This window comes from Netta rufina (assembly GCF_964035555.1).
Source record: "Netta rufina genome assembly, chromosome: Z".
Classification (NCBI taxonomy): Eukaryota; Metazoa; Chordata; class Aves; order Anseriformes; family Anatidae; genus Netta; species Netta rufina.
Window position 1 is genome coordinate 72,102,899 of NC_140126.1, and position 13,904 is coordinate 72,116,802.

Sequence of the window (13,904 nt, forward strand, 5' to 3'; positions counted from 1 at the left end):
AGCGGTTCCTCACGAGCCGCGTTCTTCATGGGGCGCAGTCTCTGAGGGCCAGGAGTGCGGTTCCCAAAGCACTTTGTGAATCTGTTTCACTCAGAAGCTGACAAAAGTCCATGCTGGGTGGCAACATCGCTGCAGCCCAGGCAGGGGTCAGGGTCCCGATGGCCCCAGGGGCTGCCCTGCTTTGCCTTGGTGTCCGTCTGTACCTTCTGCCCAAGCCTTCTCCTTAAGCTCCATGGCACGGGCTAGCATGTAACTGACCTTCCTCTGATGAGCCAAGGCCTCCTCTTTGTCATTTATCTGCATGTTGATTTAAAATAGAAAGAGAGGAAAGAAGTTGTAAGAACAAGGCAATCCGTGTAAATCAACAATTACGTTTGTTCTAGGGAATCGTGCTGACTATTAAATAAAACAAAAAAACTAACCAAATCTATTAATATCTTCAGGATCTCATGAGGGTTGTCTAGTTCTTCAACTTTCCTACTGTCCATGTCTGATGAGAGCAGGCTCGATAATTTCTGTCCGAGATTATTCTTGTTCCCTTGTAACTTGACAGACCCTAAGGAAAAGTATATAAATTATGGAAATGCTTAAGAGAAAAGCTGCTTTGGGACAAAATGGGCATGCATAAAGCTGAACTCCAAGCAACGTCTCTAAAAGGGCACTGCAAGCTACAGCCGGTACAGTACATAATATGGCAAGTTATTTGCGTGCAGCACCACCCTTGCTGTCTCTTAAAGACTAAATGGACTTTTCATCTTTGACTTTGGGCAAATTGAAAATAAAAGTTTTTTTTGCCATATGAAAATTAAACTTTGGTTCTAACTAAATGGCAATTCATGGTAATGTGTTTTTAAGCAGTTGGTAGCCTAAAAAAAATACATTTCTTTGGCACAACTTGTTAAATTTGTAAGATTATAAAAAGATTAAAATACATTAAAATTACAAAATGCTGGTATCACACTATAGAGCTTCATAATAATGACATCGGTAAAAGGGAAACAGACACTGAAGACGTATCCTGTCTTGCTTCCTGGGGTGCCCAAGGAATCCAGAAGACCCACAAAACTTATAAACCTGGCACATTACAGGTCAATAGCTAACACAAATACATCCTGAAATGCATTCTACTCCTCAATTCTATGGTATTGACCATGAAATAAATATTTAAATATTTCTCTTTATGCTTTTCCTTAAAAAGAAAAGGATAATGACAAGTCTTCCTCTTTTACAAAGGGATTTGTAATTCATGGATCATCATGCTAATGTAGTAGTAGTGTACATGTAGTAGTAGAAGAAGAAATACTAGTGAAAGGAAATATGTAATGAAAAACTGAAATTTTAAAAATAATTGTATTCAGTATTTCAGAAAAGGCTCGGTAGATATCTTTTTGCACTTCTCCTTCCCTAAGTCTTACATATAAGAAAAAATAAATAAAAATGTTGATAACATCTTGAACAGACAGGCTAAACATTCCAGATGCTACCTTTCTTTTGTGCTGTTTTCATGAGATCTTTAATATCTAGAATATTATTGTCATCCTGGATAAGTTTATTTATTCTAGCATGATTTAACTCAGATAATTTAGTTCATGAGCGTGTAATAAGAAAGGCTACATTAAAAGGTAGACTAGTAACACCAACATCCTACAGTAGTTTTTGTTTTATGATAACTATAATAGTCCACCTATACCCAGACATCCTGCATTACATGAGAAACTTCTGGTAGTAGTTTGTGAACAATGTGCTGCACTGCTTAGCGTATTTATGGTTTTCACATTGTTCCTTTTTTCTGGGGTTCAGAAGTCTCAGTAAGCAATTAAACTACAACCATGTACTTGATGCAATAAAAGGCTGCCTGTGCCCCTTTGTCAACTGACTTCTTTTCTATTTGACTGTTACTGATACATAACATGCCCAGTTACCGTCCTCTTTCAGACGTTTCCAGTTTATAAATTTTGTTCCCTTTTTAATCTTTATCACTTCTGCAAGCCTCTGTGCTTGGTCCTTTCGCTGCATTAACTGCTGTTCGAATGCAATTCTGAAGGCATCTGCCATTATATAAGCTTCATCTTTACTCTTCTTCAGAAGTTCGATCTGTTTTTGATTAAGAGAAAATGTGAAGTATATTAAGCAATTTGGAAGCAATCATGGATTTAAAATGTAAGTTAAGAGGCAGACTAAAGCCACTAATGCAGTTCAGCACTTTCATATTACCAGGTCACCACAGTGGTTCCCAAGGCAGACCTGTGACCATAAAAGGGTACTGATGAGCAACCAGGCAAATTTTACATATATCTAATTGGGGAAGTAGTATAAAACCAGACTAAATGGTTTCTTGTTACATAAAGAGATATGTTTTGAAGTGTGTATTTAAGTCCGTACCCTTTTCTACGCATGTACCTGACACCACCTACACACTGCATTAGCTATGCTGCTGGTGGTGCCTACTTATCTCTGCACATGCAGACCAGCTTGTTCTGTACCAGTATGCAGAGCAGCAAAATAAAAATAAAAATAAAATAAAATAATAAAAATGCATATTAACCCCGATACAAAAGAGGTATGAAAAGTATTAAAGAGTGGTTGATGCCTCATGCCTGTCTAAGAGGCATCTGGACAATGCTCTTACTGATAAGTTTTAATTTGGGGTCAGCCCCAATGTAGTCTGGTGGTTGGACTCAGTCTTTGGAGGTTCCTTCCAGTTGGAACTATTCTATTTTGCTCCACTTATTTTTAAAATCCGTATGTCAGTGGGAACTTCTGCACTAGGACAGTGAGTAAGGTTACCACACTTGCAGGTTCAAATACAAATCAGAAGAAAAATTATTCTTTCTAAAAATATAGATTTACTAAATTTAAAATTTTAAAAAATAAAAATAAAATTTACTAAAACTTTAAGGGCTTGAAAATAATTTTATTTCTTTATTTGTGATGTGATTACACCATGACCTAGCTAGATGAGCAGTTGTTTGAATGCTGACGTCAACGCAAGGGAGTGGGGTAATGGGGTGGAATGCACTGACAGGAAAGGGAAGAGGAAATTATCCTTTTCAGTGGAAGTCCACACTCACATTGTGTACACATTTACAGAGTGTAATACATTTTGAGTGTGTATATTTTCATATTAAAAATATGAGTGGAAGAAAACTGAAGAAGATTTACTTTTTTTACTAGTAGATTTTAAAAATCATAATCACAGTTTTATATTAGCAACAATCAAGGCATCACAAACAAACATTATTTCTGGGATGCATTCTTGTTTTAAAACACATCAGTTTGTGTAAGGATATTATTTTTTTTGAGCACATTTGTTTTTCTGACCTCTCTACTTGTTTATATCTAAGTCAAGCAGCATTACCTCTTGCTTGAGATGAAGAAGTTGTTTTCGAGTGACAGCTGCCATTTTAGCACAGGAACAAGGTTGCCCCCCAGAAGTATTGCAGGTGCAGGCTCCAAGAACTGCCAGCTTAAAATCCAAAACAAATCACCAGTTAAGTATCAATGAACACACCACAATGCAGGAGATGCCAAATGACTTATCAAAAAACATTCTGAAGCTACAGAGGGAATGTAAGGGTCAGGGAAACCATGCTACAAAGATTCAGGCATGATTTCTTTTAACTCATAATGACGCATGTCAAGTGTATTTTTCAGCACTAATCTCATATCTGACACTAATGTACTTTTTGTGAATCTAAATATGCCCATTAGGTGTTCCAATCTGAACTCACTGCTACAAAGGCAGCAGAGGAGATGGGCTTTAAAAGTCTTCTGTTCAGTACTTATCTGCAAAGCAATGCTCAAGAAAATCAAGGTGAAACAGTAGTGTGCTTATACATGAGAAGAGCCACAAGTGCATTCCGGTAAATCTGTGTCAATACATCCCTGTAAACACTGCTCCCCTCCAGCTTTCACCTTGAAGCAGGTATCAAAGAAATAAAGTCCTACACTGTGCTCTTGCCAGCCTGAGCACTTTTGGAAAGGTTAATAAATGCATTGTATCCTAGAGCCTGCTTTTTATATTGTAAAGGAAGAAAAGTTTAGAATGCAGATTTTTGCACATCTTCAAACCAGCCATTTTGAAAAACTCAGTTCGTACTTACTTCAAGACCAGTAATATCTGTGATGTCGCTTCTGTTCAGGGACATGTTTTCCTGAACAACCTTCTGTTTGTTCACATCCAGCATTGCAAGAAATTCCAAGCACTGCTGATTCAGGACTATGAAATAAAGGAGGAAAAAAATTGAAAAGTCTGCTGTTCTGATTTTCTTATTTTCATAGTTTTCAACTAGAGCCAAATGAAGCAGTTTTATTGTATAAGCATCTGGGGAATACGATGAGACCACGTAGATGTACAAACTCAGATCCCACTTGTTTTTAATTCTGTCTTTTCCTAGAGCTGATGAGCCATTTACAGAGATATGGTCTCAAATATTACTTTTCCATTATGTGCTCATGTCTTTTTTCCACTTACAACTAAGGCAGCAGACTTTTTTTTTTTTTTTTGAAACCAAAAATAAGGGAAAGGAGCTTTAGATGTGTGAGATGTACACACATCTAAACCATGCTGGTTCCAACCCAGCATGGGCATATCATACAGTTTGGAAAACTCCATTATAAAGTTGACAAGCTGAATACCTCAAAGTTTTTGCTATAGGAATCTAGAGACATTAGAAGTGTGTATCTCCAGTAATGACTTTAATTGTAGCTGAAGCATTCCGTGGCTTTCCTGGCCTGTTGCTCCCTCCTTACAGATCATGAACAGGAACACAAGAGGTTGTTTCCCTCCACACCCACTGTGTCACCAAACCAGTGTGATAAGATGGGTCTGTTTCTTTCAGACACGATCTACTTTTTATGCTACATCCACCCTGACTTTTCCTATCATTTAATATGTTTTTTCCAGTTAAAGTGACAATGTGACAAGAACAACAAACAGTACGTGTCTATTTAAAGAGATTTGCTGCATATCCACTAATACCAGTTGTCAGTAAAAAGAGACTTGTCCTGATGGAAAGCTTTATTCATAGTTAACTTCTGAGTTATTCCAGAGCAACAATATAGTAAGAGGAACAGTGGCTGATGGCTTACTTGCATTTTCAGACTTAAGAGTTTTAACTTCCTCAGTTCTCAGTTTCAATGCTTCTTTAAGAGCTGCATTTTCACAATATATCCTGCAGAATTTAGAAAAAGGCTGTATCATCTTTGAAATGAATATTTAACAAAATGGGAAATTAAATGAAGAGAAAAAAATATATTAGCAGGTTAAAATATATCTACTATTTCTACAAATTAAAATTAGGATTACTAAAAATAATAGAGAAAAAAATGAAAATTGAAAATAGTTGAGTGTTCAGTTTGAGAAGATATTACACATATATCATCACTTTCCTCGCTTGCAATTTTTTAAGGAAAAAAAATCTACTATTTTTCTGTAATAATATCTACCAATAATAAGTGGCATGTTGCTAGGTCTGAATCTGCTAGTCAGGGCCAGTAAACTACCTGAAATTATCTTTAGCCAGCTTTCTGAAAAAAATAGGCAAGAATGACATTTTACATACCCAGCATTTTTTGATGGGAGATTCTCATTAAAAACTAATTAGCTCCCCTCTGCCTGGTCAAGCAGAGGAAAATAACTAAATATTCTTAACAATGCACAGTACAGATTGCACAGGGGCTGGTGACCACAGCACACCTGAGGGACTCTGTGTAGGCTTGGTATGACTGGCGCTGAACCCAGGCTAAGAAGTCAGGCTATGCCACACCGGCTTCTGCAGGGTCACTCCCAGTTATTCAGGCTGCAGTTGGCTCTGCAGGAGCAAGAGCAAGAATCTCTGCATTCATGTGGAGGTTTCTCTACAATCCAGATAACACACACTGTTCAAACAGGCTGACCTTTATGATAAAACCACACCCACAACCAATTTAATTGTGTCCGTGTGTGCTCAAGTGAAAGTTAAAAAAAAAAAAAAAAAGGCAATAAAAAAAATCATTCGCATGAAAGCACATCATGCCCCAAACTTCAGAGCTTAACAAGAGATGTGTTTAGGTACCATTAGAAACTCATAAAAATCATAATTACCATTAGAAACTCAATAAAATTTGTATTGTAAGCCTCTGAAACACTTGCTAGCAATCTCTTGCTTCCTTGAAAACAGGAAATTGTTATTGGACATATGACAATATGGCTTGGGTCTCAATTTTAGAAAGTAAACTTCCTGTAGTCACAATACTCTTGCAAAGAACAGCTATACTTTTCAGCATTGCAAACTGAGAACATTCAACAGACATTTATAATGCATTTTGCCATTTTTCTATTCAACAGGATATGCTTCCAGGAAATCTGAAGTCCTAAATGTTACAGCAGTATACATTTTTTGGTGTATCTCTTCAGCTGCCAGTAAATGCAGCATACTGTGACTTCATGTTTTTGTTTAAAGCTAAATAATAACTTGGAGTATTTCCTTTGAATAAAGAAAGGGAAATACACATTATTCTCATCCTAGTGTATCAGATATCTGAAAACCTTTTTGCAGAGGCTGCAGTTCATGTCTTTAGCTCATAGCTTGCAGCTTTCTGAAGCTCAGTCTCTAGCTTCCAACAATTAACAGTAAGTTTGTTACTCACAGCTATCTCACACCTCTTGCAACTTTCCTGAGTCCACAAAGCCAAGTGGTTTTTCAGAAAGGATTCCTTGACATTGCAACTATGTTAAGAGGTGAACAAGATACAAAATCTTAGCAAAACTCTTCTTACAAATTAATAGGTTTTTTGTTTGTTTGTTTGTATTTTCTTTGATTCTAAGTATGAAAGTTTTAAATAAAAAATTCCACTAAAATAATTATAACTCTGATGTCTAGAGGTCAGACATACTATATGCACATTTAAATAAGTGAGGCTGTTGGTCACTTTTTCAATGTCTGTTATTTCATTATTAGTTTAGTGCCTCTGGCTTCTTCTGCTTGCCTATCTATACCTTCAGTCCACCCAGAATAATTCTTACTTAAACAAAGAACCAGTTGATCTGCCTCTCTCAAAAGCATTAAATTTTACCTGTACTTAGTCTCATACCTACAACGCAAGAAAGTAAAACAATGATTAACCAGCAAACGATATTTCCACAAGCAAGCACATACCATTATTTTCCATGCCTCATTTACACTTAAAGTAAATAGAGACAGTCTGGTTCCTGCTAGCTAACATAATAAAGTAAAAGGATGAAAATGAAAACTGAACCTAGCAAAGCCACCCTAAAAGAATTTAGCCAGCTAAAGAATTGAGGCTTATTAATTTTAGTAGTTGTAACTGAAAAATACATATCTGACTAACATGAAAATTAAATTCATCTTCCCAAATTGTGAAGGAAATTTTGAAAGAAAAAACAACAAACAAAACGAACAAAACAAAACAAACAAACAAACAAACCCACCACCAGGACCAGAAGACCTGATGAAGCAAACTTGGAACGAGATGAAGATGACATATAGCATAAAATGCAGTTTAAAAAAAAAATAGAAAGAATAAAGAAACACAGCATAAGTTAAATACCTGTCATATTTTTCTGTCCATGTATCTTCTATGTTTTTAAATCTATCCTGATCAAATTCAATTTCCCATTGCAAAATATTTATTTCCTGTAGAGACAAAACAAACCAGCAGAAGTTCATTATAATCCTCAGAATGGAAGGAAGAAATGGAACAGCTGGTGCTGTGTTTGGCACTGACAGAGACTAAGGTGACCAACAGTAACTACAATCTATGTCTTTTAAAATAAATTTGGCAGCAGACAACAATGAGTTTCTGCGTCACTAACCTATTTGTTCCAGACCATGCTGAACGTGCTAATGCTTGTACTGGCTTATGACAAAAGCAAACCCATGCTGTCATGTTTCCCTCTTCCATTACTGTTCCGTGGAAAGGCCACATAGAAAGAGAAATAGAACTCCGTTTAATGAAGTAGCTCAAAGCGTTCCTCCTCCTCATCTTCCCAATTAAAATGGGGTATTCATTTCTTAGACTTGTTTGGAAGATCAAGGTTAACTCAGAAATAATACAACTCAGTACCAACAACTGTGAATCTCACAACACAGACCAATTGAAAACACAAACATATTTCCAGTATCTCGCAGTTATTATTTGTACACAGTGTAGCTGGAAAACATCTAGATCAAGAGTGATACATCGACATTTTACCTTTCCACTTAAAAATAGAATAGTTGGGGAAAAAAAAATGAGCTAATGGCAGATTGGGATAGATTTAAATAAACAGCATGATCACCCCTTATTGTGATAAGTGATGAACTTCTATGATTTTGTGCCAGTTTAAAGGAAACCTGCACCCTTACCTTTTCTAAAGTTCTCTTTTCTTCCTCAGTTTTTTGAAGCATTGCTTTTGTATGACTAGTGGCTTTATTAAATACTGCCTAAAAAAAAATAAAAAGGCACAACTGTCAAATACTGTAATTAAATAAGGCCCAATATTCAGTTGTACATCAATACAAGTCCATGCTCTTGGTTAACCAAGAGTGTGTTGAATTTCAAACATTAGCAATTACCTTATAAGTCCCCATGGGTTCTAATTTTAAGATACTAAATAGCTACACAGCATAACAAACTTGTGTTTCAATCCCCTAGGCTCTTACTGGAAAACAGCACATGACTTAGAAAGAGATCATGTCTGCAAGGACTGTCCACAAAATCAGCTCTCAGAAAATGTGGTTACAACATACCTATACCTTGATCTAGGTTTGACTTATTACAAGTGTCTGAGGGTAGAACCTGCAGAACTATAAACGGATTATGCAAGTATGCAGTTGATTTCAACACCATGCATTGTGACAGTGAATAAAATATAACAATCCTGGAATCCTCAAGGATAAGTTACTGAGAATTTGCTACAGCAGTAAAGTCTTCTTAAGTAACTGATGATTTCATGCAGAAAAAGTAGTAAATTGTAAGGGCCTAGTCTGTGCAGACTTGCAGACTCAACGTTTTTACAATATAGCCCTAGGAAGACTTTAAGTTTTGCAGGATTTAATGAAGAGAGGCAGAAAGATTTATTTATTTATTTATTTTTCCTTTACTACAAGGTAAGCAGAAAATTTCTGAACAACTCCTACCATGCTCTGCAGAATTCTTAGGGCTTCTTCTTTTCCTTCAAGCTGTCTTTGAGAAGCTTCAAGCTCAACTTTCAAAATTTCAACTTCCTGAAGCAAAATAAAACAGGCACACTAGGTAAAAGTCAAAATAATCCTGTTAAAAACTCAAGTATAACAGCAATGTAAATTTGCCTTCCCTCCAAAAAAAACCCTCTCATTCTGTTTTTATCCTCTTTGATTCTTTTCTAATAGCTTGCTTGTGATGAAATGTTAACAGCATGTGCTAGCGCAAAATCCTTAAAGAATAATACTTGCGATTTTTCGTTCTCTTCTCTTCCAGTGTATTCAGGAAAACAAAACAAAGCACTAAATATTGCAGTTCTGCCTTGCTAAAGAGGTTGTATATACCAACATAGGCCTAGAGCATTTACATTAAGTGAGCAAACGGAATAAATTTCTTTATACATGCAGCAGAAAGAAAATATACTATAAACATTAAGAGCACTTAGGACTTATTATATATTTATAATATGATGTATTATGAAATATTATACAAAATATCTGTACTCTATAGAATGGATATCATGCCAGGACTATCTGTTACATTACCTGTCCAAAACAAAAGAACAGCTAAAATGAGATAGATTCCTGATCCAGTCATGCCTTTAAGCAACATTCCTCCCTTTAGAAGAAGGTGGTTTTTCAATTTTCAAGAGGTCAAAGAAAATTCACTACTTCGTATAGTGATTTTTGCTTAACCTGTACATAGGTCCCTTGATTGTTCATCTGTGGCTATCCAAAACATCTTTCATAGGTCTTCTAGTATTTCAGCAGTTGATACTGGGATTGTATCTGTGGGCAGTGCCAATTTATTACCTTCATTGTATTGAAAATTAGTAAGGTTCCTGGACATCTTAAGTTGCTCTGCAGTAAAGGTTCTTTGTAGGACAGCTTAAAGACAGCTTAAAAGTGCCATATCATGAGGTATTTTGAGGTGAAAGAATACAGTAAAGGTGAAGTATATGTTTTTACAGCTGAGATCACTCTGGTATTTCTGTCTGTACTGATACCAACACAATTATCTGCAGTAAAATTAAAAACATAGGAGTTGACTACCTTTTGGTAAAAATGTATATCAAAAAGCCAAAGACTATCCAGTTTACTCTTCAGATTTTCAGGCACAAACCTCAATAAAAACGAAAAACTGCTAGAAAAGGAACACAATCCCTCTAATATTCTCTACACCTTTAAAAACACTTTCTCCCCCTAAAAATCCAGAGTATAAACTGCATCACACACTACGATTCCCTAGCATAAAATTGAATTAGGCTTCCAAGTAGTACATGAGTTTCAAGAACCCGATTCCATCCAAGATTTTGACCACGCAAACATCTGCCAAAGTAACACTGTGCTTTACTTCGATACATTAAAATGAAATGCAGATTTCAAGAACAGCATACCTGGCAGTGTTACTAACCTCTAGAGCTTCTCGAAGTTGTTGCTTCAGTTCTTCATTTGACATTTCAGTACTGGATTCTGTAAGATTGATAGGAGATACCAGAATATGAGATACTAAAACAGTTACAAAAGAAAACATGAGAATTTGCTTTAACCTGAAAACAGGAAACATGCAGAGATGATTTTCATTTTTTTTTCCTCCTGGAGCTAATAAGCAGATCTAAGAAATACATAAATCCAAAACTCAAACATTGTTCCATGGTTAAAGAAGCCAAATGGAAAAAAATAAAAATCATAGAGAAATCTAAAATAAGGTCAATTTCAAGGTTAAAATTTCCATTTAGAAATAAAAACAAACTTGTGATCTCTCCTCCCAAAATAATTCAATTTTTTAGATTCCTTTTAAATTGAAACTATTCTTCAGCTGCACCCGACACTACAGTAGCTAGTGCAATTCAGAAGTCAGGCCAATGTTTAAGACACTGAAATGAAGTACAGTGGTCTACTCTGCAGGATTCAGTGTTTGTCTAAACTAATGGTTCCTATTGGCACCATTTTTCCTTAAACTGAGCAGCACAGAACCATATTAACATGCAGCCTCCTGCTAAATCCAAGTCACATTCATGTGGGATTTAGTCTTGCTTTCATGGATAGCGCTGTGTGGACAATCTAGGTGAACAACCTAGGCCCAAGACAGCAGGAACACTGACAGGAGTACAGTGAGACCAACTGGAATTACGTTGCTCTTGTAACATCTTCTCATTGACACTGCTAAAACCTACAGAGAATAAAACTACATGGCTTAGTTTACTGCAGTGCGTAGAGAAGATAGTGTGGACTTGTTGCAAGGAGAGAAATAAGCAAGTGTTATGGAAATACTTCAGTCAAAGCACTAAAAATGCAAAGCAGAGAAGCTAAAGTGTAAAGAACATCACTGCCTGTACCTGATTTTATTTAAAGCAGCACTTCTTCACAAGAAAAAGTGAATGCCAACACTGAGATAGCAGAGATGTACAGGAACTTCTTAACCTTAAAACTATGCCAGTTCATAAATTTCAACTAAATAACAAACAGGATTTTGAATATTTAGCCCAAAATTTTGGATGCAGTCTCTGGGAAGATACATTCAGATCAGAAATCCAAACAAATCCATTAAAATTAATATACTTACATATACATATATATGTGTATAATGGATATACATACATATACACATATACATACATGTATATTAAATCTAATAATAATATATATACACACACACGTGTATGTATGTGTGTAGAGAAAAATGAAGCTGCTCTTTACCACAGGTTGTCACTTTCAAAGGCAAAACTAAATACCAGGAAGGGCTGTTTCACACTAAGTAGGACCACAGCCCGAGCGGCTGGAAGGCCATTTTGGGAGGAAGACCTTGGGGCAGAGATGACTTCGCTGCCTTGGTTACACCGAGTATCTCCTCCGTGCCCTGTTCACGGCCCTGACAGGACAAGACTTGAGGGCCACGCAGTGGCAGACCCCAGGAGGCACGTGCTGAACATGTGCCTGGCATCCTCTGCAGCTTCAGAGGGTTTTGGCAAGCAGTTCACGCTAAATTTGATGATGCCTCGTGAAGTAGCTCGGCTGCCCCATTTTGCCAAGGTGCATAATTTCCTCAGGGTGAATAATCGACTCTGAATTAGCCTTACCGGAGCTCTTTTGTCGGGTCAAACCAGTAACGGGGGTTTTGGATGATCCGTCGTAAACGCTGTTCCTCTTGGAGCAGGGAAGAGCAGCTTCGTTTTCTTCCACTCTCTTCGTTGACAGGAAACTTCTGCAAGCCTTTCCAGACCCCTTCCTGGATCTGGACGGATAGCTTTGCGCGTCCTCCCCTTCGTATGCAGCAGCTCCAGGTCTTCTCCCCAGCCCGTTTCCCAAGTCCCCGCATGCCATGTCATCCTCTTCTGCTTCCTCCATCTTCCCTTCCCCCTGCTTTGTTCGCTTTCTCCCCCTTTTAACCGGGCGTGCCCGCGTGGACAGCGCCCCTTCCCCGCCAGCAGGTAACCCACCTGGAGAAACAAAACCAGCCTCGTCATTAAAGCAAAAAAAAAAACACCACCAAAATGAGAAAAAAAAACAAAGCTTTCAGCATGTGGCTGCTCCCCGATACCTGTCCCGCCTCCCTGGTGGTGCAGAAGGCGGCCAGCCCCCCCAGATCTCCCCCAAATCTCCCCCAAATCCCCCTTGCTCTGCTCGCTGTCGGCCCCGTGCTCCCGGGCACGGCTCGGCACGGCCCCGGTGTCCGTGTAGGGCAGGGCAGGGCTGGCTGCGGCTCCTCCCGTGTTTTCCTGCTCTGCACACAGCCACCCTTGCACGCAAAGCAGGTTTTGGGAACAGTTTCGAGTTCACCCAGCTTCGTGCCTTTGTTTATTTTATCCATCCACCCCTTCACCCTTAAAAAGTGCTGCTCAAAAGGAGGGTTTTTTTCCCCAGTGTTTGGTCCCAATCCAGCAAGGAAGTTCCAGATTTCTCCCACCAATTCCACTCACGGTCCTGGTGCACACGGGTTGATTTGCTGATGTGCTAACAGCACCTGAAGATGCTCTGCAGAAAGACTTTCGCCTCCTCTCAAACACTCCTGTCAGTCTCACCAAATTTCGATTAAAAAGATAGGATCTAAAACACGTAACAACAACACTCTTTACCAGGAATCAGTTTTACTGTTCAAGCTCACGGATATAAAAAGTTTATTTATCACTGGGACAGGCGACAGAGAATGCTGAGACAAAAAGGAAAATGCAAGCCTGCAGCTTGCTATTCTTCGCTACTGCAGGGACAGCCAAGGTTTCCTTACACCATGAATAATTCACAGCTCTTTTACACTCTTTTACACAGCTCTTTTAGCAAAGTCACAACTCTTCCCTCAAAAAATGAAGCACTGTCCTTAAAATCTATCACCTCTCACCCTATATTAGCCTGCACACAGTCGAGTATATGTAGCGGAGCTTAGCAGTTCGAAGTTTGGCAATTCAGAAACTGATTGTTGTTCAGGACACTGACTGATCTACCCGTTGGAAACTGAATGGTCCTTAATATTAAGGATTTTACAGTTTTCTTTGTAGGGAAAAAAAAAAAAAAAAAAAAAAAAAAAAAAAAAAAAAAAAAAGCTAGGTTTCAGTTTTGTTCCTCCTACTAAAGGCAACTGCGTCGTTATCCTCTTTACACTCTCTGCTCAGTTTTTACTCTGGTGTCAGTTCTCCTATATGCCTCTCCCACACGGTTTCACAGGCAGTTCCAAAGCCTTACAGCTTGGCTATTTGGATGCTTTTTCTAGTTTCCAACCACGTCAAACTACAATTAAATTAATTT

The 13,904-nt window shown here is 37.8% G+C and overlaps 1 protein-coding gene across 1 annotated transcript; it reads right to left on the reverse strand.

The window, feature by feature from the left end:
* Positions 1-147: 147 nt before the first annotated feature.
* On the reverse strand, positions 148-12,512 carry CCDC125 (coiled-coil domain containing 125; the record flags this gene model as incomplete). Its single annotated transcript, XM_084305596.1, has 11 exons — positions 148-297; positions 423-556; positions 1,923-2,094; positions 3,359-3,466; positions 4,104-4,219; positions 5,092-5,174; positions 7,552-7,637; positions 8,349-8,426; positions 9,123-9,209; positions 10,579-10,637; positions 12,245-12,512. 11 exons carry the CDS (start codon positions 12,510-12,512, stop codon positions 148-150), a joined length of 1,341 nt encoding a protein of 446 aa, XP_084161722.1.
* Between the last annotated feature and the right edge of the window lie 1,392 nt (positions 12,513-13,904).